The sequence below is a fragment of the Peromyscus maniculatus genome, chromosome 11 (genome assembly GCF_049852395.1).
Source record: "Peromyscus maniculatus bairdii isolate BWxNUB_F1_BW_parent chromosome 11, HU_Pman_BW_mat_3.1, whole genome shotgun sequence".
Taxonomy (NCBI): domain Eukaryota; kingdom Metazoa; phylum Chordata; class Mammalia; order Rodentia; family Cricetidae; genus Peromyscus; species Peromyscus maniculatus.
The window spans coordinates 48336568-48350962 of record NC_134862.1 but is presented as its reverse complement, the minus strand read 5'-3'; the positions used below and the strand labels follow the sequence as shown (position 1 = coordinate 48350962).

General features: G+C 43.1%; 1 protein-coding gene across 4 annotated transcripts in view; it reads left to right on the top strand.

Moving 5' to 3' along the window:
- The window catches only part of Nek7 (NIMA related kinase 7), a 145199-nt gene that overhangs the window by 33855 nt on the left and 96949 nt on the right, over positions 1-14395 (top strand). The window contains exon 1 of one of the 4 annotated variants that reach the window (XM_076547521.1): positions 11962-12215. The exons of 2 other annotated variants lie outside the window; for them this stretch is intronic. In XM_076547521.1, coding sequence (XP_076403636.1) covers positions 12178-12215 — 38 coding nt within the window. In that variant the 5' untranslated portion in view covers positions 11962-12177. Of the gene's footprint in view, positions 1-11961; positions 12216-14395 lie in introns of those variants that run through there. One more of the 4 variants, XM_076547520.1, reaches the window with a different exon arrangement.

Sequence of the window (14395 nt, the reverse complement as noted above, 5' to 3'; positions counted from 1 at the left end):
TTTTTTTTTTTTCCCTTCGAGACAGGGTTTCTCGATGTAGTTTTAGTGCCTGTCCTGGAACTCACTCTGTAGACCAGGATGGCCTCAAACTCACAGAGTTCCATCTGGCTCTAGTTTTGGGATTAAAGGCATGTACCACCACCTCCTGGCTCAGCTAAGTTTTGTCTGTCTGTCTGTCTATCTACCTATCTATCTATCTATCTATCTATCTGTCTATCTGTCGTCTATCTACTTATCTATCTCTATTTTATTAAATATAGATATTTTTCATATAATATATCCTGATTATGGTTTTCTGCCCCTCTCCTCCTCCCAGTTCCTCCCCATCTTCCCTCCCAACCAGATTCACCCCCCACCCCCATGTTCTCTCTCTCATTAGAAAACAAACAGGCTTCTAAGGGAGAATAATAAAGCACAATACAATAAGATAAATGAAAACAAACAGAAGGAAAAGAGCCCAAGAAAAGGTACAAGAAACAAACACAGATGCAGAGACCTACTTGTTCCCACTCTCAGGAATCGCATAAAAACACAAAACTCAAGCCATACATAAGTATCAAGGAACTGTAGGGGAAAAAGGAAAGAAGAAGCCCTGGCATGGCATGAGGAGGAAGGAACCTCCAAAGGTGCCGTTGAGTTTGTGGCCTTTTATCCAGTGCTGGCCACGCAGCCTGTCCTTAAGAGTAGTTTGTTTCCCCAGGGAGACTCCCTCAGAGAAAACTACATTTCCATTTGCAAGTGGTTATCACTTAGAGACAGCTTCTGGGTTAGGGATTGAAGCATGTGTCCGCTTCTCCTTTCAGCTCTAGGACCCCATCTGGCGCAGACCTGTCCAGGCCCTGTGCATGCTGCCTCAGTCTCTGTGAGTTCCTATGGGTGTTGGTCCACTGTGTGTAGAGGCCTTGTTTCCTTGGTCAAGTCCTCCATCTCCTTTGGCTCTTAATTCTTTCTGCCTCCTCTTCTGCAGGGTTCTCTGAGCCCCGAGAAGGAGGGATTTGATGGAGGCATCCCATTTAGGGTTGCGTCTTCTAGGGTCTCTGACTCTCTGCTTATTATCCTGCTTGTTATCCGGCAGCGGGTCTCTGTATTTGTTCCCATCTGCTGCAGGAAGCAGCTTATCTGATTATGACTGAGCAAGGCACTGATTATGAAGATAACAGAATGTCAACAGGAGTCATTTTATTGCCTTTTTATTTTTTTGACCCATAGTACTTGGTTTTACTCTAGGTCCCTGGCCTATAGTGGATCAGGTTCTTGGTCACTCAAGCGGGGTCAGGGATGGGTTTCATCTATGGAGTCAAATCAGATATTCGTTGGTTCCTCTCACAAACTTTGTGCCATCATTGAGTTAGCGTAGCTTACAGGCAGGATACCATTGTAGGCTGAAGGGTTTTCAGGACAGCTGTGATTTCCTAACAACCACATATATGTGTAAAGTCTGATTTTTCCATGCCTTCTGAGCAGATTCTCAGGCCAACACCATAGCTGCTTTTGTTTCTTAAAAAAAAAAAAAAAAAAAAAAAAAAAAACCCTCCTGCTGCCGGGGACGGAAGTATCGCTGCTGGCTGCTGTTCACAGCGTCGACTCCGATGCCTACCGAGCTTGCTGCTGTAGCGAGAAAAGGAACAGAGCTCAAAGAGATTTCCCCGTTTGTTTTTCTCATTTGGTTGTTCTTAATTATGCCCCAACTGATCTGAACATTAAAAATATTCCGAAAACTTTCTCACGCTAATGAAAGTGCGCCAAGGACAGAGCATGCCCGCAAGCACCACACTGGGAAGTCTAAATTAATTCTTGGGCATGTTTTTCTTGTAACTTTTGAAAATCGAGACCACACAGTTACGCTGTGATATGTCACCTAGAAGAAACAGCCCTAGAAAGCTGTAAATTGTTGAGTTGGATGAGGAAGCAAACACTCCCCACCTAGCATGAATTACAGTATGTTTTTCTGCACATTGTGTGGTAGCTGTTTAAGTATTAACTACAAGGTGTGGTAGCTGTTTAAGTATTAACTACAAGGTGTGGAAGGAATAACATTGGAAAAGAGGCTCCAAGGAGAAAGGTAATCTCGTTAGGACTGTCAGTAAACCTGAATAAACCAAAAAGGAAACACATTTTATATGTATGTGTGGATATCTGTTTTATTATAAGGAAAGGTGACTGGCTGCTGGTTGTCTTCTGAGTAGTTATCACTTTAGTTTCCCGATGCTGTCCTAGCGGGCACATAGTGAAATACTACACCAGAAAAGGGCAGTTGACCAGGAGCGTGGAGAGGTTAGAGGCCATCTGTGGGAGTCAGTTCTTTCTTTCTGCCACAGGCACAGCAGGGATCAGACTCTCATCGTCTGGTTTGGCAGCAAACCCCGTCACTTGCTCAGCCACCTTTCTGACCTCACAGATCATTTTCTCTGTTACGATGGATACACAGAATGGGCTTTAGACAATGGCTTGTGCCGTGACCCCTCCACTGCCTGGACCATCTGTGTTATCATGTCTTCTTTTCTAATGATGATCATTTCACTTAAATTGAAATCAGGTGATACTAGGACACACCGAGTGCCTGAGATGTTTGGCAAAATAATTTAAATCTTGCGAAGTAAATATTCAGGATTGTTGACTTTGTTTTTACTATGGTAACTTTCTTTAAAGCCTGTATCTCCTGGAGACTGTATACAGAATCCATTGTTGTGTTTCTCTGGTGTTTTGTGAGTTACTGTGCCAGGAAGAAGGATTAACACTTTCAGAAGCCGAGAGAAGAAACAGGCAGGCTGGAGATAGATATGGGGCCAGAGCAGGACAGAAAGTAGAGCTAATAGCAGAAGTATCACTATGCTTCTCTGGCCCTCCAGTCCCACCAAGAGATGAGATATACCAGGCCTGGATGGGTGGGTACTTCCAGTGAGTTGGTCAGAGCTGAGGAACCCAAGGCCGAGCGCTCGATGCCTTTTTGAAGTGATGTTTGTTACACACAGTAGAAACCAAGGTCCTGTGGCTGACATTTACACATTGATATTGAGCTACAGAAATGGCTCAAGGGTACCAGAGAGGTTGGCAGTCTCGGTGAGGATGTACAAGGATGGTGGGGATGGGGGACCACGACAGCTTTCGCCAATGGTCTACTCTTCACCCATGCCTATTTCCCCATACTGTTCCATCAATAGCTTGGACTAGGTATACTGTCAGGTGCTAAGGTCAGATTCTTTTCATTCACTTCACAGAGTGCACGTGATCAGATGGCAGTGCCAGGTCAGCCACGTTCCTTCGGATTCTGGACTCAGCACACCAAAGGAACATTCCCAAGAGCACCGCGTACTTTATATCAGATAGTTCTTTAGAGTCCTTTCCTATGTGCTGCGTCAATTGTCCCACTGACCAGTGCTATGGTTCGTACCTCTCCCGTTAAGACAGGATGTAGCTGAAGGCTGGTTATCACCCATGCAGTTTGTGCAAGGGGGTTCTGATCCTCCAAGGAGAGGATCCGTTCCTCACTATTTGCTCTGGGGCATGAGCCCCATAGGCACAGAAAAGTACTTTCAGTTCTATAGGAACCAAAAGCCTTGTTTCCTCTAAGAATATGGCCCAGCTGTTTTTAATACCCAAGTAGTTCGTCTCAGCATCAGGGTGCTGCTGTTTAGGAGGCAGGGGCTGGAAGGTAATTTCTCCTTACTGTCTCAGGGTTGCCCGTGTGGCACTGAAAAATTTGACTTGGATAGGTTGTTACTGTAACTTGTCAGGATTAGTGCAGTACCCTTGGGCTATCGTGTGAGTCAGCATTTGCTCTAAAGCTTCCACCTTTTCTTTGAGTCTGTGGATCAGCATGCTGTCGCTGATGTAGTGCATTCAAGGCACTCCTGAGGGGAATTGTTCTGCAGCTCAGAATCTGGGCATATAGCAGAAGTCAGGTATACGCGTGGTTAGTCAGGAAGCCTGTCCTGGAAACCGCAGCCGCTTGAAGATAACTGACTTTGACCTTCTGGAACCCAAAGGACTGAGAAATGGCTACTAGAAATATTCAAGGTGGCACAGTAGGTGTTCCTCGCTGGGGTGGTTGGTTCATTCCCACGCCAGTGTTTGGAGCAGCATGAGCACTAAGCGGGCACAGAATTCGGTGGGTGTACATCCACTGCAGGATGCCGGCGCCTTTAGTTCCCTTGCCACTGCAGTGACTTGAGTTAAACGCTGCATGTCTCCGTATTTCTCAGTGTGTACACATCCTAAACCATGCGCGTGTTTTGTCTCTTGGAATCCTGTGCTGGTTTTTATGTTTCGCTTGGAGAGGAGACTCTGTCTAGTCTGTTATGTGTCCCACCATTGCCTCTCTACAAGTATTTCCTGCCACCTTCCCCCGCCCCAAGTCCATAAACCACTCTGTGGACTGGTGAGTGTTCATGGTACACACAGATCAGACATTCCGTACTACGCTCACATTCAGAAGTGGAAGCAGCCAAGCAGTGCGCGGTAAGGGTTCAGGTGGCCCCATTTACACCGTTCCCGGCAGCTCGTTCTTTTTTGTCCATTCCCAAGTCCTGACAATCAAATGCGTGGCTTTTTCCCTTCAAGAAAAACTGGAAAGATAACCCAGTGAGAATCAGGATCCAGAAGAGCCGTACAGTCTGGCTCTGCCCTCTCTGCCCCTTCTTTCTACAGCCTTTGTGTGTGAGGAGGATTTGGTCCCATCTTTGGGCTCCTTTCTCTTTAAAGTGGTGGTCCTCAACCTGTAGGTCAAGACCCCCTTTGGAGATGAAGGGCACATTCACGGGGTCACCTAGGACCATCGGAAAACACAGAATTTACATTATGATTCATAACAGTAGCAAAATGACAGCTATGAAGTAGCAACGAAAATAATTTTATGGTTGGAGGGGGGGTGGTCACCACAACACGAGGAACTGTATTAAACGGTGGCAGCATTAGGAGGACTGAGAACCACTGCTTTAAAGGCTAGCAAGTCAGGCTGCAAAGGCCAGAGTTAGGTAGTGGAGATCCCTAACAAACAATGCCACCCTGCATAGAGATGGGTTGGTTCCCAATCTCTAGTTCTCTAGAGGCACATTTGGTTTCAACTGTTCAGCTTTGGTTTCAGCTAGCTCCTTGCTTTCAGGCTTCCTTCATTCAGTTCTGAGATCACATTTCTTTGGTGGCAGTCACCCTCATCTTTCTTGGGAACCCATGTTTAGAAACCATATCCCCGTTGCCTCCACTCAGGCCTTTTGGAAGATACTCCAATGAAGTCATTGTTCTTCTTAGCATACTGCGCGGTGCGCCTCCCTCCCCCACCGGGGAAGAAGGCAGACTTCACCCAGAGTGCCGTGAGTAACAGGATTCAAAAGGAAATGACTGTTTAGCACATCGGTTTGCCACACTTCCATAGGTGACGAAAGTTTCTGGGTAGATCATGATAACAGTTGAAAGTACAGCAGGCAGCTGAAGAAGTAGCCTCGAAAGTGCTGGGGCTCTCACCCACAAGGGCTTGGCTGGTAGCTGTGCTTGCAGTGAGTTGGGTTCCAGCTGAGGAATACAGGGTTCAGCACTCGCCCCCACTTGTAGAAAGCACCAAGCAAACCTGTCACCCCTCCCACCCTTGGGGTGAGCATTGCAGTGATGCTATTCTGTAGTCCCTGGTTTGCATTAGTAGTGACCAGAAAGGGTCCGGGGGAGGGGGAATTAGATTTTAGAGTTTGGCATCCTCCACGAGGCCTTTACCAGGGCATTTGGCTCTCCTGATTCTATTAACAATATTAACACCTAAAATATAGTAGGCATTTTTTTCAAGCAATGAACAGGAAGCAGTATGGTAATATCATACTGCACTTGAGTTCTGCTCTTAGTGGTAATAAAACACTTGACAGTTTATGTCACTGAGTCACTGACTACTTGGGGAAGTAGGTTAGGACTTTGTGTCATCCTCTGTGTTTTGTGGAGAAGGAAGTTGGTACATTTCGAGAGGTGAAGAGGCACACGTTGCAGGTCAGACCTGGAGGTGATGGGACAGACCTGGAGGTGATAGGACAGACCTGGAGGTGATAGGACAGACCTGGAGGTGATGGGACAGACCTGGAGGTGATGATGGGACAGACCTGGAGGTGATGGGACAGACCTGGAGGTGATGATGGGACAGGCCTGGAGGTGATGATGGGACAGACCTGGAGGCGATGGGACAGACCTGGAGGTGATGGGACAGACCTGGAGGTGATGGGACAGACCTGGAGGTGATGATGGGACAGACCTGGAGGTGATGGGACAGACCTGGAGGTGATAGGACAGACCTGGAGGTGATGGGACAGACCTGGAGGTGATGATGGGACAGACCTGGAGGTGATGGGACAGACCTGGAGGTGATAGGACAGACCTGGAGGTGATGGGACAGACCTGGAGGTGATGGGACAGACCTGGCACTGTTTGCTTCTAGTACATGGAATCCAGGGGCTTGGCTGAGGAGGAGAGGTTGTTAGGAACGCTTGTACGATACTAAGAATTACAGTACAAGCCGGGCGTTGGTGGCGCACACCTTTAATCCCAGCACTCAGTAGGCCGAGGCAGGTGGATCTCTGAGTTTGAGGCCAGCCTGGTCTACAGAGTGAGTTCCAGGACAGCCAAGGCTACTAAAGAAGCCCTGTGTCGAAAAACCAAAAAAATGAAGAAGGAAAAAAAGAAAGGAAGGAAGAAAAGAATTGCAGTACAATTATCTCTCCCTGGAGTTTTCAAAATCCTGTTAGCAACTTGCCCAGGAGAGATATTGTTAATATTTTATTCCATTCCTATGTGGCTTACTACAGAGTTTGCATGTAAGCTTGAACTCAGATTTTACTGTTCTTAGTGTCAAACAGGAAAAGGGAGTGGGATATGAGTTCAGATAGCTCTTCGGCTTCTGTTCAGTTTTGCTGCCAGAGCCCAGTTGTGTGTGATGATGCCGTAGTTTGACAGTTACACTCAGAACAACGCTAAAATGAGAAGTGGACACTTGGAACGCCCATGTTGAAAAGACTAAGGCTCGTTCCAAACGCTCTGTGAACGGCAAGTCGGGAACATCACGGTGGTCAGGCTACTATTAAGTCAGACACTCCCTTATTAATCTTTCCTTCGGTATTTATAACTTTGGGTTGAAAATTCTTCCTAGGGCACAATTTGCATGTAGCTTCTCAGCCTGGGAACAAACATCTCATGGCCTGCATAAACACCTCTTTAGACCTTCTGACTTTTAAGATGAAGGCAGTTTGTTTTCTGAAATATGAGTTATTTGGGCCTAGTAACTTAAAGCAGTTTCAGTCCTCTGTAGCAGTATTATACCCCAAAAAGCTATTATAACCTCAGATGATAAACTTTAAAAAAATGTGGAAGCTGTAACTATTATAAATTAAAACAGCATAATTGCTTTCAAGAAATGCTTAGATTTCAGTGAAGAGTGTGTGTAACTGACTTAGAAGTGGTTAAATTACTTACCTTGTATTACTATATAAACAAATGCTTATTTAAGATGCAACACTTTGAAAACACTTCCTATATGTAATTTTGTAATTTCCCCAAATGCTTACATTTTATTTGAAAATGAGTTAGATGAAAATATTAGTTTATTTTAAGTTTTGCGTTCCTGGAGATATGTAAAAAAATACTTACATATTTTTCTTGGCTCCTAACACATTCCCAAGGTTATATGTATATATATATATATATATACATATATATACATATATATACATATATATATATACATATATATATGTATATATATACATATATATACATATATATACATATATATATATACATATATATCCATCATACATCCCAATCAGAGTTGGCTTGAAAATCTGTGAAAACCTGTCATTTGGTCCCATTTTGTGGTACTCAGTTGTAGCAAATTTATTAGTCCTCTGAATATCAGTATGCACCTGTCTTCTTAAATCCATGCCTTTGCATGTGAGATTTTAGTTGGCAAGAAGATAGGAGGGTTGAGAGAGAAATGCTGAATGGAGTCATTCTTCAGGGCAGAGGTGTGCAGTTCAGCAGACAGGCAGTAGTACAGTGTGATGGGGGCTTCAATCTTGCCAGACAAAGCAAGATGCTCTCTCCTTAAGGTTTTGGAGGGAGACAGCCCTGTACCACGGAGGAGCATGCTTAGTTAATGTGACCTGTGCCGTGTCTGGAGGTAGGGGAGTGGGACACATGTAACTCAGGCTTCATGACAGGGGTCACTTTCTTTGGTTAGGAGAATGGGGCTTCTATATGATTTAGAGGAACAGGTTCTAACAGCTGTCCAAACACCTAGATTTAATTTGGCTTTGAAATTGAACTTGAATAAGAGCTAGTATTTCTTTCGTTTGAAAAAGAGCATTTTACTAATGTAACGTACTTACGTAAGAAAGTTTTCCAGGGATATGGGGGTATTTCTTTTAATAAAAGCATAACTGGATATTTTCCTCTTACTGCTCCCGTTGTTAGAAGATACTTTTCTCATAGTTAGGCCTTGATAAGATGAAGGCCAAGTTCTTGTCTCACTGTTGGAAATGCTTAAGACTCTTCTCCATCCCTGTTCTTGGAAAACCGTAGCTTTGTGTTTGTTAATTCTAAGGCTGAATGCTTCTGGGGGAGCTTCCAGGAGAGTTCTTGTGTATGCACTAACATCGCCACTGCTGTATGTAAAGGTCAGGGAAGGGTGGGCGTAGCTTGTTCAGTGCAGCACTCGAGCACAAGCCATAGAGAAAGAAGAGTTCCTGCATGACTTGTCTTCTTGATTCTACGGTGTGGATGCCATGTGTTAATCATTTGGAGTAAACTTACTTCATGGACAAATTATTCAGTTTGATACTTTGGAGAAAGACCTAGCTTCTAATCTTGCTTCCCCCAATTACCAGCTGTGCGACATCTGTTTGGAGCATATTGGCCTTCAGATAGCATCAGTGGCTAACTACAGAATGCGTGTTTTTTGTTTTTTGTTTTATTTTTTTGTTTTTTGTTTTGTTTTTTTGTTTTTTGTTTTTTCCCCAGACAGCTAGAAATCTGGAGTCAGGAGCTGATGAATGTCTTTTTTTCTGACTGTCAGTGACAATGTTCACCTAGGTCAGAAGTGGCAGCAGGGAAATTCCTTGGCTTTTTTTCTCATGAAAAAGAGAAGTGCCTGCTTCAGCTTGAAACATCCCATCAACACTGTGGGAGAGAGGTAAAGCTTTAATCAGGATAAGAGAGGTTTGCTTATGTCTCGACAGATGTAGACTACACGGTCCATTGTAGCTGTAGCAGGCAGTAGGCAAGCAAGGGATTCTTCACTGTCTGTAGTGGAGACACCAAAACGAGAGTCTGGATAGGATGTGGGTTGGTCAAGAGACAGGGTGTACTACAGTGACCAGGGGTGCTGTGGGTAACTTGAGCGAGCCTTTTTTGGGATAGTAAATGAACCCTTGGGTCTAGGAGAGGGTATGAACTTAATTTTTCTTTTCTGCTGAATATCCTTTAGTACCCAAGATAATGTTTGAGTTACAGTTGATCAATGAAGAAATGCATGAAGATTGTTATGAGAGTTACATGACTAATCCATAAGTCATTTGCCCATACTAATTTATAAAGGTATTTGTTTGGCTTTACTTTTAGTTTATGCAGTGATTAAATACACTGATACACTAGGCAGGTGTTGAGGAGGTTCTGTAATTGAGTTCATTTTGAGGAGGTTCTGTAGTTGAGTTAATTTTTCATATTGATATCTCCCAATTAATATGCTCAATAAAGGATAATTATTGTGTTAATTGGCCATATATACAAATACCAACATGACAATATGCCTTAGGAGTTTCTTTTTCTTTGGAAATATAAATTGACTACTATAATTGTTTTTTGAAAAGTTATTGAAGGGGCTGGGTGGTGGTGGTGCACGCCTTTAATCCCAGCACTCGGGAGGCAGAGCCAGGTGGATCTTTGTGAGTTCGAGGCCATCCTGGTCTACAAAGTGAGATCCATGAGAAGCACCAAAACTGCACAGAGAAACCCTGTCTTGAAAAAACAAGAAAAAAAAAGTTATTGAAGGGGACTGGAGAGATGGCTCAGCTGTTAAGAGCACTGGCTGTTCTTTCAGAGGACCCATCTCGATTCCCAGAACTTGGACCATGGCTCACAACTGTCAGTAACTCTAATCCCAGGGAACCCGATGCTGTCTATTCCATGGGCACCAGGCATGCATGAGGTGCACATACATACATGGAAACAAAATACCCATACATACAAAATAATTTTAAAAATTACTGAAGTATTAGCATATAAAACACTCTAGTATATTTAAGTGTCCAACTCAATAGGTTCATGTAAAGCAAGCATACCCATGTAACTACCAAGCTGGTGAGTGTGTAGATCATTGCTAGGCTGTTCCTTGTGCCTTCTTTGGGTCATAACCGCCTTCCTTTGATACTAGTTATTGGTCTGATAGCCAGGAAGATTGGGGTAGTCATGTGACGTAGAAGCTTGGTGTAATCATCAGTGGAAGGAGGAGGAGCCTCTTCTGCAGGCCCACAGGGTTTTAAATGATTTAGAGTTTCAGGATTTTCAGGCTTCCTGATGCATACATTCCCGAGACTCCTCTTGATTATTCCTAATTGGCATCTTAACCTTGTCAGGTTTGTGATGATTAGTGGTAATTGTTAATGTGCTACAGTCTAGCATCACCTGGTCGACATTAATTGAGGTCGGAAGACTTTCCCACTGTGGGTGGCACCATTCCCTAGGCAGGAGATCCTGGACTTACTTGCCCATTCATTCCCTAGGCAGGAGATCCTGGATTTGCCCATAAGAGTAGCAAGGGAGCTCAAGCAGTAGTGTACGTGCATTCATTGTCTGCTTCTGACTTCAGATGTACAATACTCAGCTGCATCGAGCTTCTGACACCTTGATTCTCTGTGATGATGGAACTGTTATGATGGAACCTGAAACTGAGCCAAAAGAACTGAGCTTCGTCTTCCTTAAGTTGCCTCTGTCAAAGCGTTTTTATCACAGCAACAGAAAAAGAAACCAAGACCCCAAAGTGTGTGCTGAGTTTTTTTTTTCAACCCCTTGATCATTTACTGCCCTAAAAATTTAAGTTCTGGACCTGATCTTGGGTCTTCCTGATTTCTGACAACAGAAAATGAGTCCCTCTTCTGTGTTCTTTAGAGGTCCCATTTTCTTTTGCGTGATATCTTAAATTGTTTTCTGGTTTTTTTTTTTTTAAATAGAAAAAATTCCCCCTGGTTTATTATGTTCCGCATCAATAGCTGATAGCCTTTATAATTACTGCTTCTCAGGCTCTCTTTCAGCTCCCAATGAATTTCCATTGTTTGTTATCCTGTCCGCTGGTAAATGTTGTAACAGTTTGCTATGTCTTAGTTAGGTTTCTGTGACTGTGATAAAATACCTATCCAAACCAGTGTAGGGAAGAAAGGGTTCATTTTAGCCCACGATTGCAGGTGACATGTTGGAGAAGTCATGACAGCAGGAACATGGAGCAGAGAGAGTCAACATCCAGAGTCCAGAGCAGAGAGCACTGAATGAATGAATGCTTGAGATCAGCGTTCTTTCTCTGATCTTAAAACAGTCCAGGATCCCATGCCTAAGTAATGCTCTTCCCATCTCTATTAACACAATCAAGATAATCCCCCAAAGACATGCCCCCAGGCCAACCTGATCTAAATAATCCCTCTCTAAAAGTCTTCCCAGGTGACTCTAGATTATGTCAGGTGACAATATGATGACACTTTGCTACTCCTTTGGCAGTCTATCAATATTTTGACTGCCATCAATGATTGGGTCTCCTAACGCCAACCGGTGATTCAGCCGCGAACTCCCATCTTTTGAGTCTGTGGTTTAGGTCACTTTTAGCAGCATCTGAAATAGGCTAAATTTCCCTCGTCACCCATTCTGAAATGGAGATTTCCATTCATAGTGTTCATTGCACAATGCTTTTGGGAAGGAAGAAAGCAGGGTGAGGCAGAAGAACCTGAACTGCTGTGTGGTTGCAGCAGAGGTCTCAGCCAGCCAGTGGGGGCATTCTGGAGCTAGACCAGCTCTTCAAGATCATCTCAGGTTGATGCAAGCAGCCAGGACCTGTGTACCCTCACAAGGAATAGTCGTCATTGGATGCAGCGGCCGTGACAGGGACTCAGGTGTGAGTGCTCAGCAGTATCTTCCCCTGCACGGGGGGAAGTGAGTTTCTCATCTCTGATGCCTGGAGGCTGGCTTTCGGAGTTTACTGCTGTGAGGTAGGTCCTTCTATGAGGATAGCTCTTCTCTCTATATTGATATTTGGTTTTGATGTTCTTTTTCTTCATTTTCTAATTATTGCTGATTGTTTTTAGCACCCCACCTCACTCCAGCTCTTAATTGTAGAATTGTCTTTCTTTTTAGTTTTTTGTTTATTTGTTTTGCTTTATGTGCTCTTGCTGTATTACTCATGTTCAGAGTTGTGGTGTATTTTTGAAGTAGCCTTTTTACTTTTATGAATGAGTTCTCTTTATTTTTAATTTTCTTTTACAAATTCTAGCAGCTCCTTTGTCTATGAAATTACATTAGTTTTCCCTGGGCCAGTGTCCACTTTGTGTTTCTCTTTAATTTTTAGAGACTTTTGGGCTTTAATATGTAAGTCTTGTTTTACCAACTTGGAATTAAAAAGACAACGTCATGTCCTTTTTCCTGGAGTCTTTCATCCACTACATTTTATACCATCACTGATCCATTTGACTTGACTCTGCCTTTGTATTTCTTTTCCGTTGTTCAACTAAACCTCCATTCCTTTCTGTTTCTCAGACTTTTAAAATCAACCCATTTTTGTATGCACCTCACCCCCCCTTTATTCCTTGCTGGTTGTATGTCCCTTCTTGTTCTGTTACTAGACAGCCTAGAGATTTCAATACATCTTTGCCCATTTAGGGCCAATGTTAAATTTGGACTTTTTAGTGGGCAGTAACCTTGTTCTTTATAAAAGCACATTTGAAAATTTTTTTTTGAGATTATTATTCATTTTCTCCTTCCCTTTTGTTCTAGGCACGCCCATGTACTGTCCCTCACGCTTTCTTTCGAATTCATGGCCTCTCTTTCTTTCAATACTGGTGTGTGTGTGTGTGTGTGTGTGTGTGTGTTGTGTGTGTGTGTGTTGTGTGTGTGTGTATTTGTTCCTAAGTACGGAAGTACAATCTTCTCAGTCCAGTTGGTGTGCTTCTCTGGGGAAGACCATAGATTCCTCTCTTAGCATTCCTTAGTTGCCTGTAGCTCTTTGTCTGGGATTGAGGCCTCTTTCCCTCTTGACATTCATCTAGTTTATAGAAACTCTTACTCTGTAATTAAAGTTTGTTTCTGATTATAAAATCTAATTTTTTTGAGGAACTATTCCCCTCGCCCCATACATCTCATTTCTTGGTCAGGCTCTAGATATTATATCCACTTAAAGACCAGAGACAGTTTTTTGTTCTGGTGGAGGTACCATTGTTCACTTTGACCAAAAGAGGGTTAGTCTGCCACTGGGGTCTTCAATGAGCAGCTACGGTATTTACCCGGACTGCACATTGGTGGCAAAATATATTCTAGCTGTGTCTTCCGTATCATGACCCTGTGACAGTTTCTCTTTTGGGCCTATTAGCAGCTGTGTTCTCTCTGGCTCGTTGGATTGCTTGAGATCGCAGGCTGGACCATGCCCCTCCTCCGGAGAAGTTTTTGTTGATTTCACTGTGCTTGGTTGAGTTCCAGGGAATTTTGGGTAGAGAGAAGTTCTTGTAGTGTATAAGACATGAAATACTGTTTTTAATTCCTTTATTTGTGGACTTCTTAGAGAGAGTTGTTTTTCTGTGTGTTGGAGTAAGGAGGGGATAGATAACAAGCATAAAAGAGAAAATCCTACCAGAGAATTTTATTTCATAGTTCATACCTAAATTCCTAAAGTCATTCATTAGATGACCACAACATAGTTCAGCTTTGCTTTAGTGTAAATTGAGGAGGTTTGCATTCTGTTCTTACAGACTTGTTTTTTTATTAATTGATTTAAAATCTAGGAGTATTCTTTATTTTTGTTACTGTTCCTTTAAATGTCATCCATGACTACTTTACTGTGGTAGAATTGAGCAGTTGCAAATAGATCATGTTATAGCCATAAAGCTTAAAATGTTTACTACATGGCTGTTTTTAGGAAAACTTTGCTTCTCTCTGTTTTAAATCACAGAGTGATTTAATTATTTTTATAGGATTCACAATTAATATTCTAAGGACCTGGCTATAGATTGATAAATGTATCTTCTCTCCTTTTTTTCCTTCATGTTTTAAAAAATGGCTCGTTTGTTCTCATTCCCTTCTCTCTCTGGAAACTGATCCTGTTGATAATCTACTAGTACAGACAATAGAGAGACACACTCGGGATTTCTGCTCTGGAGATTTAAGTGTAGCTAAAGAGTGC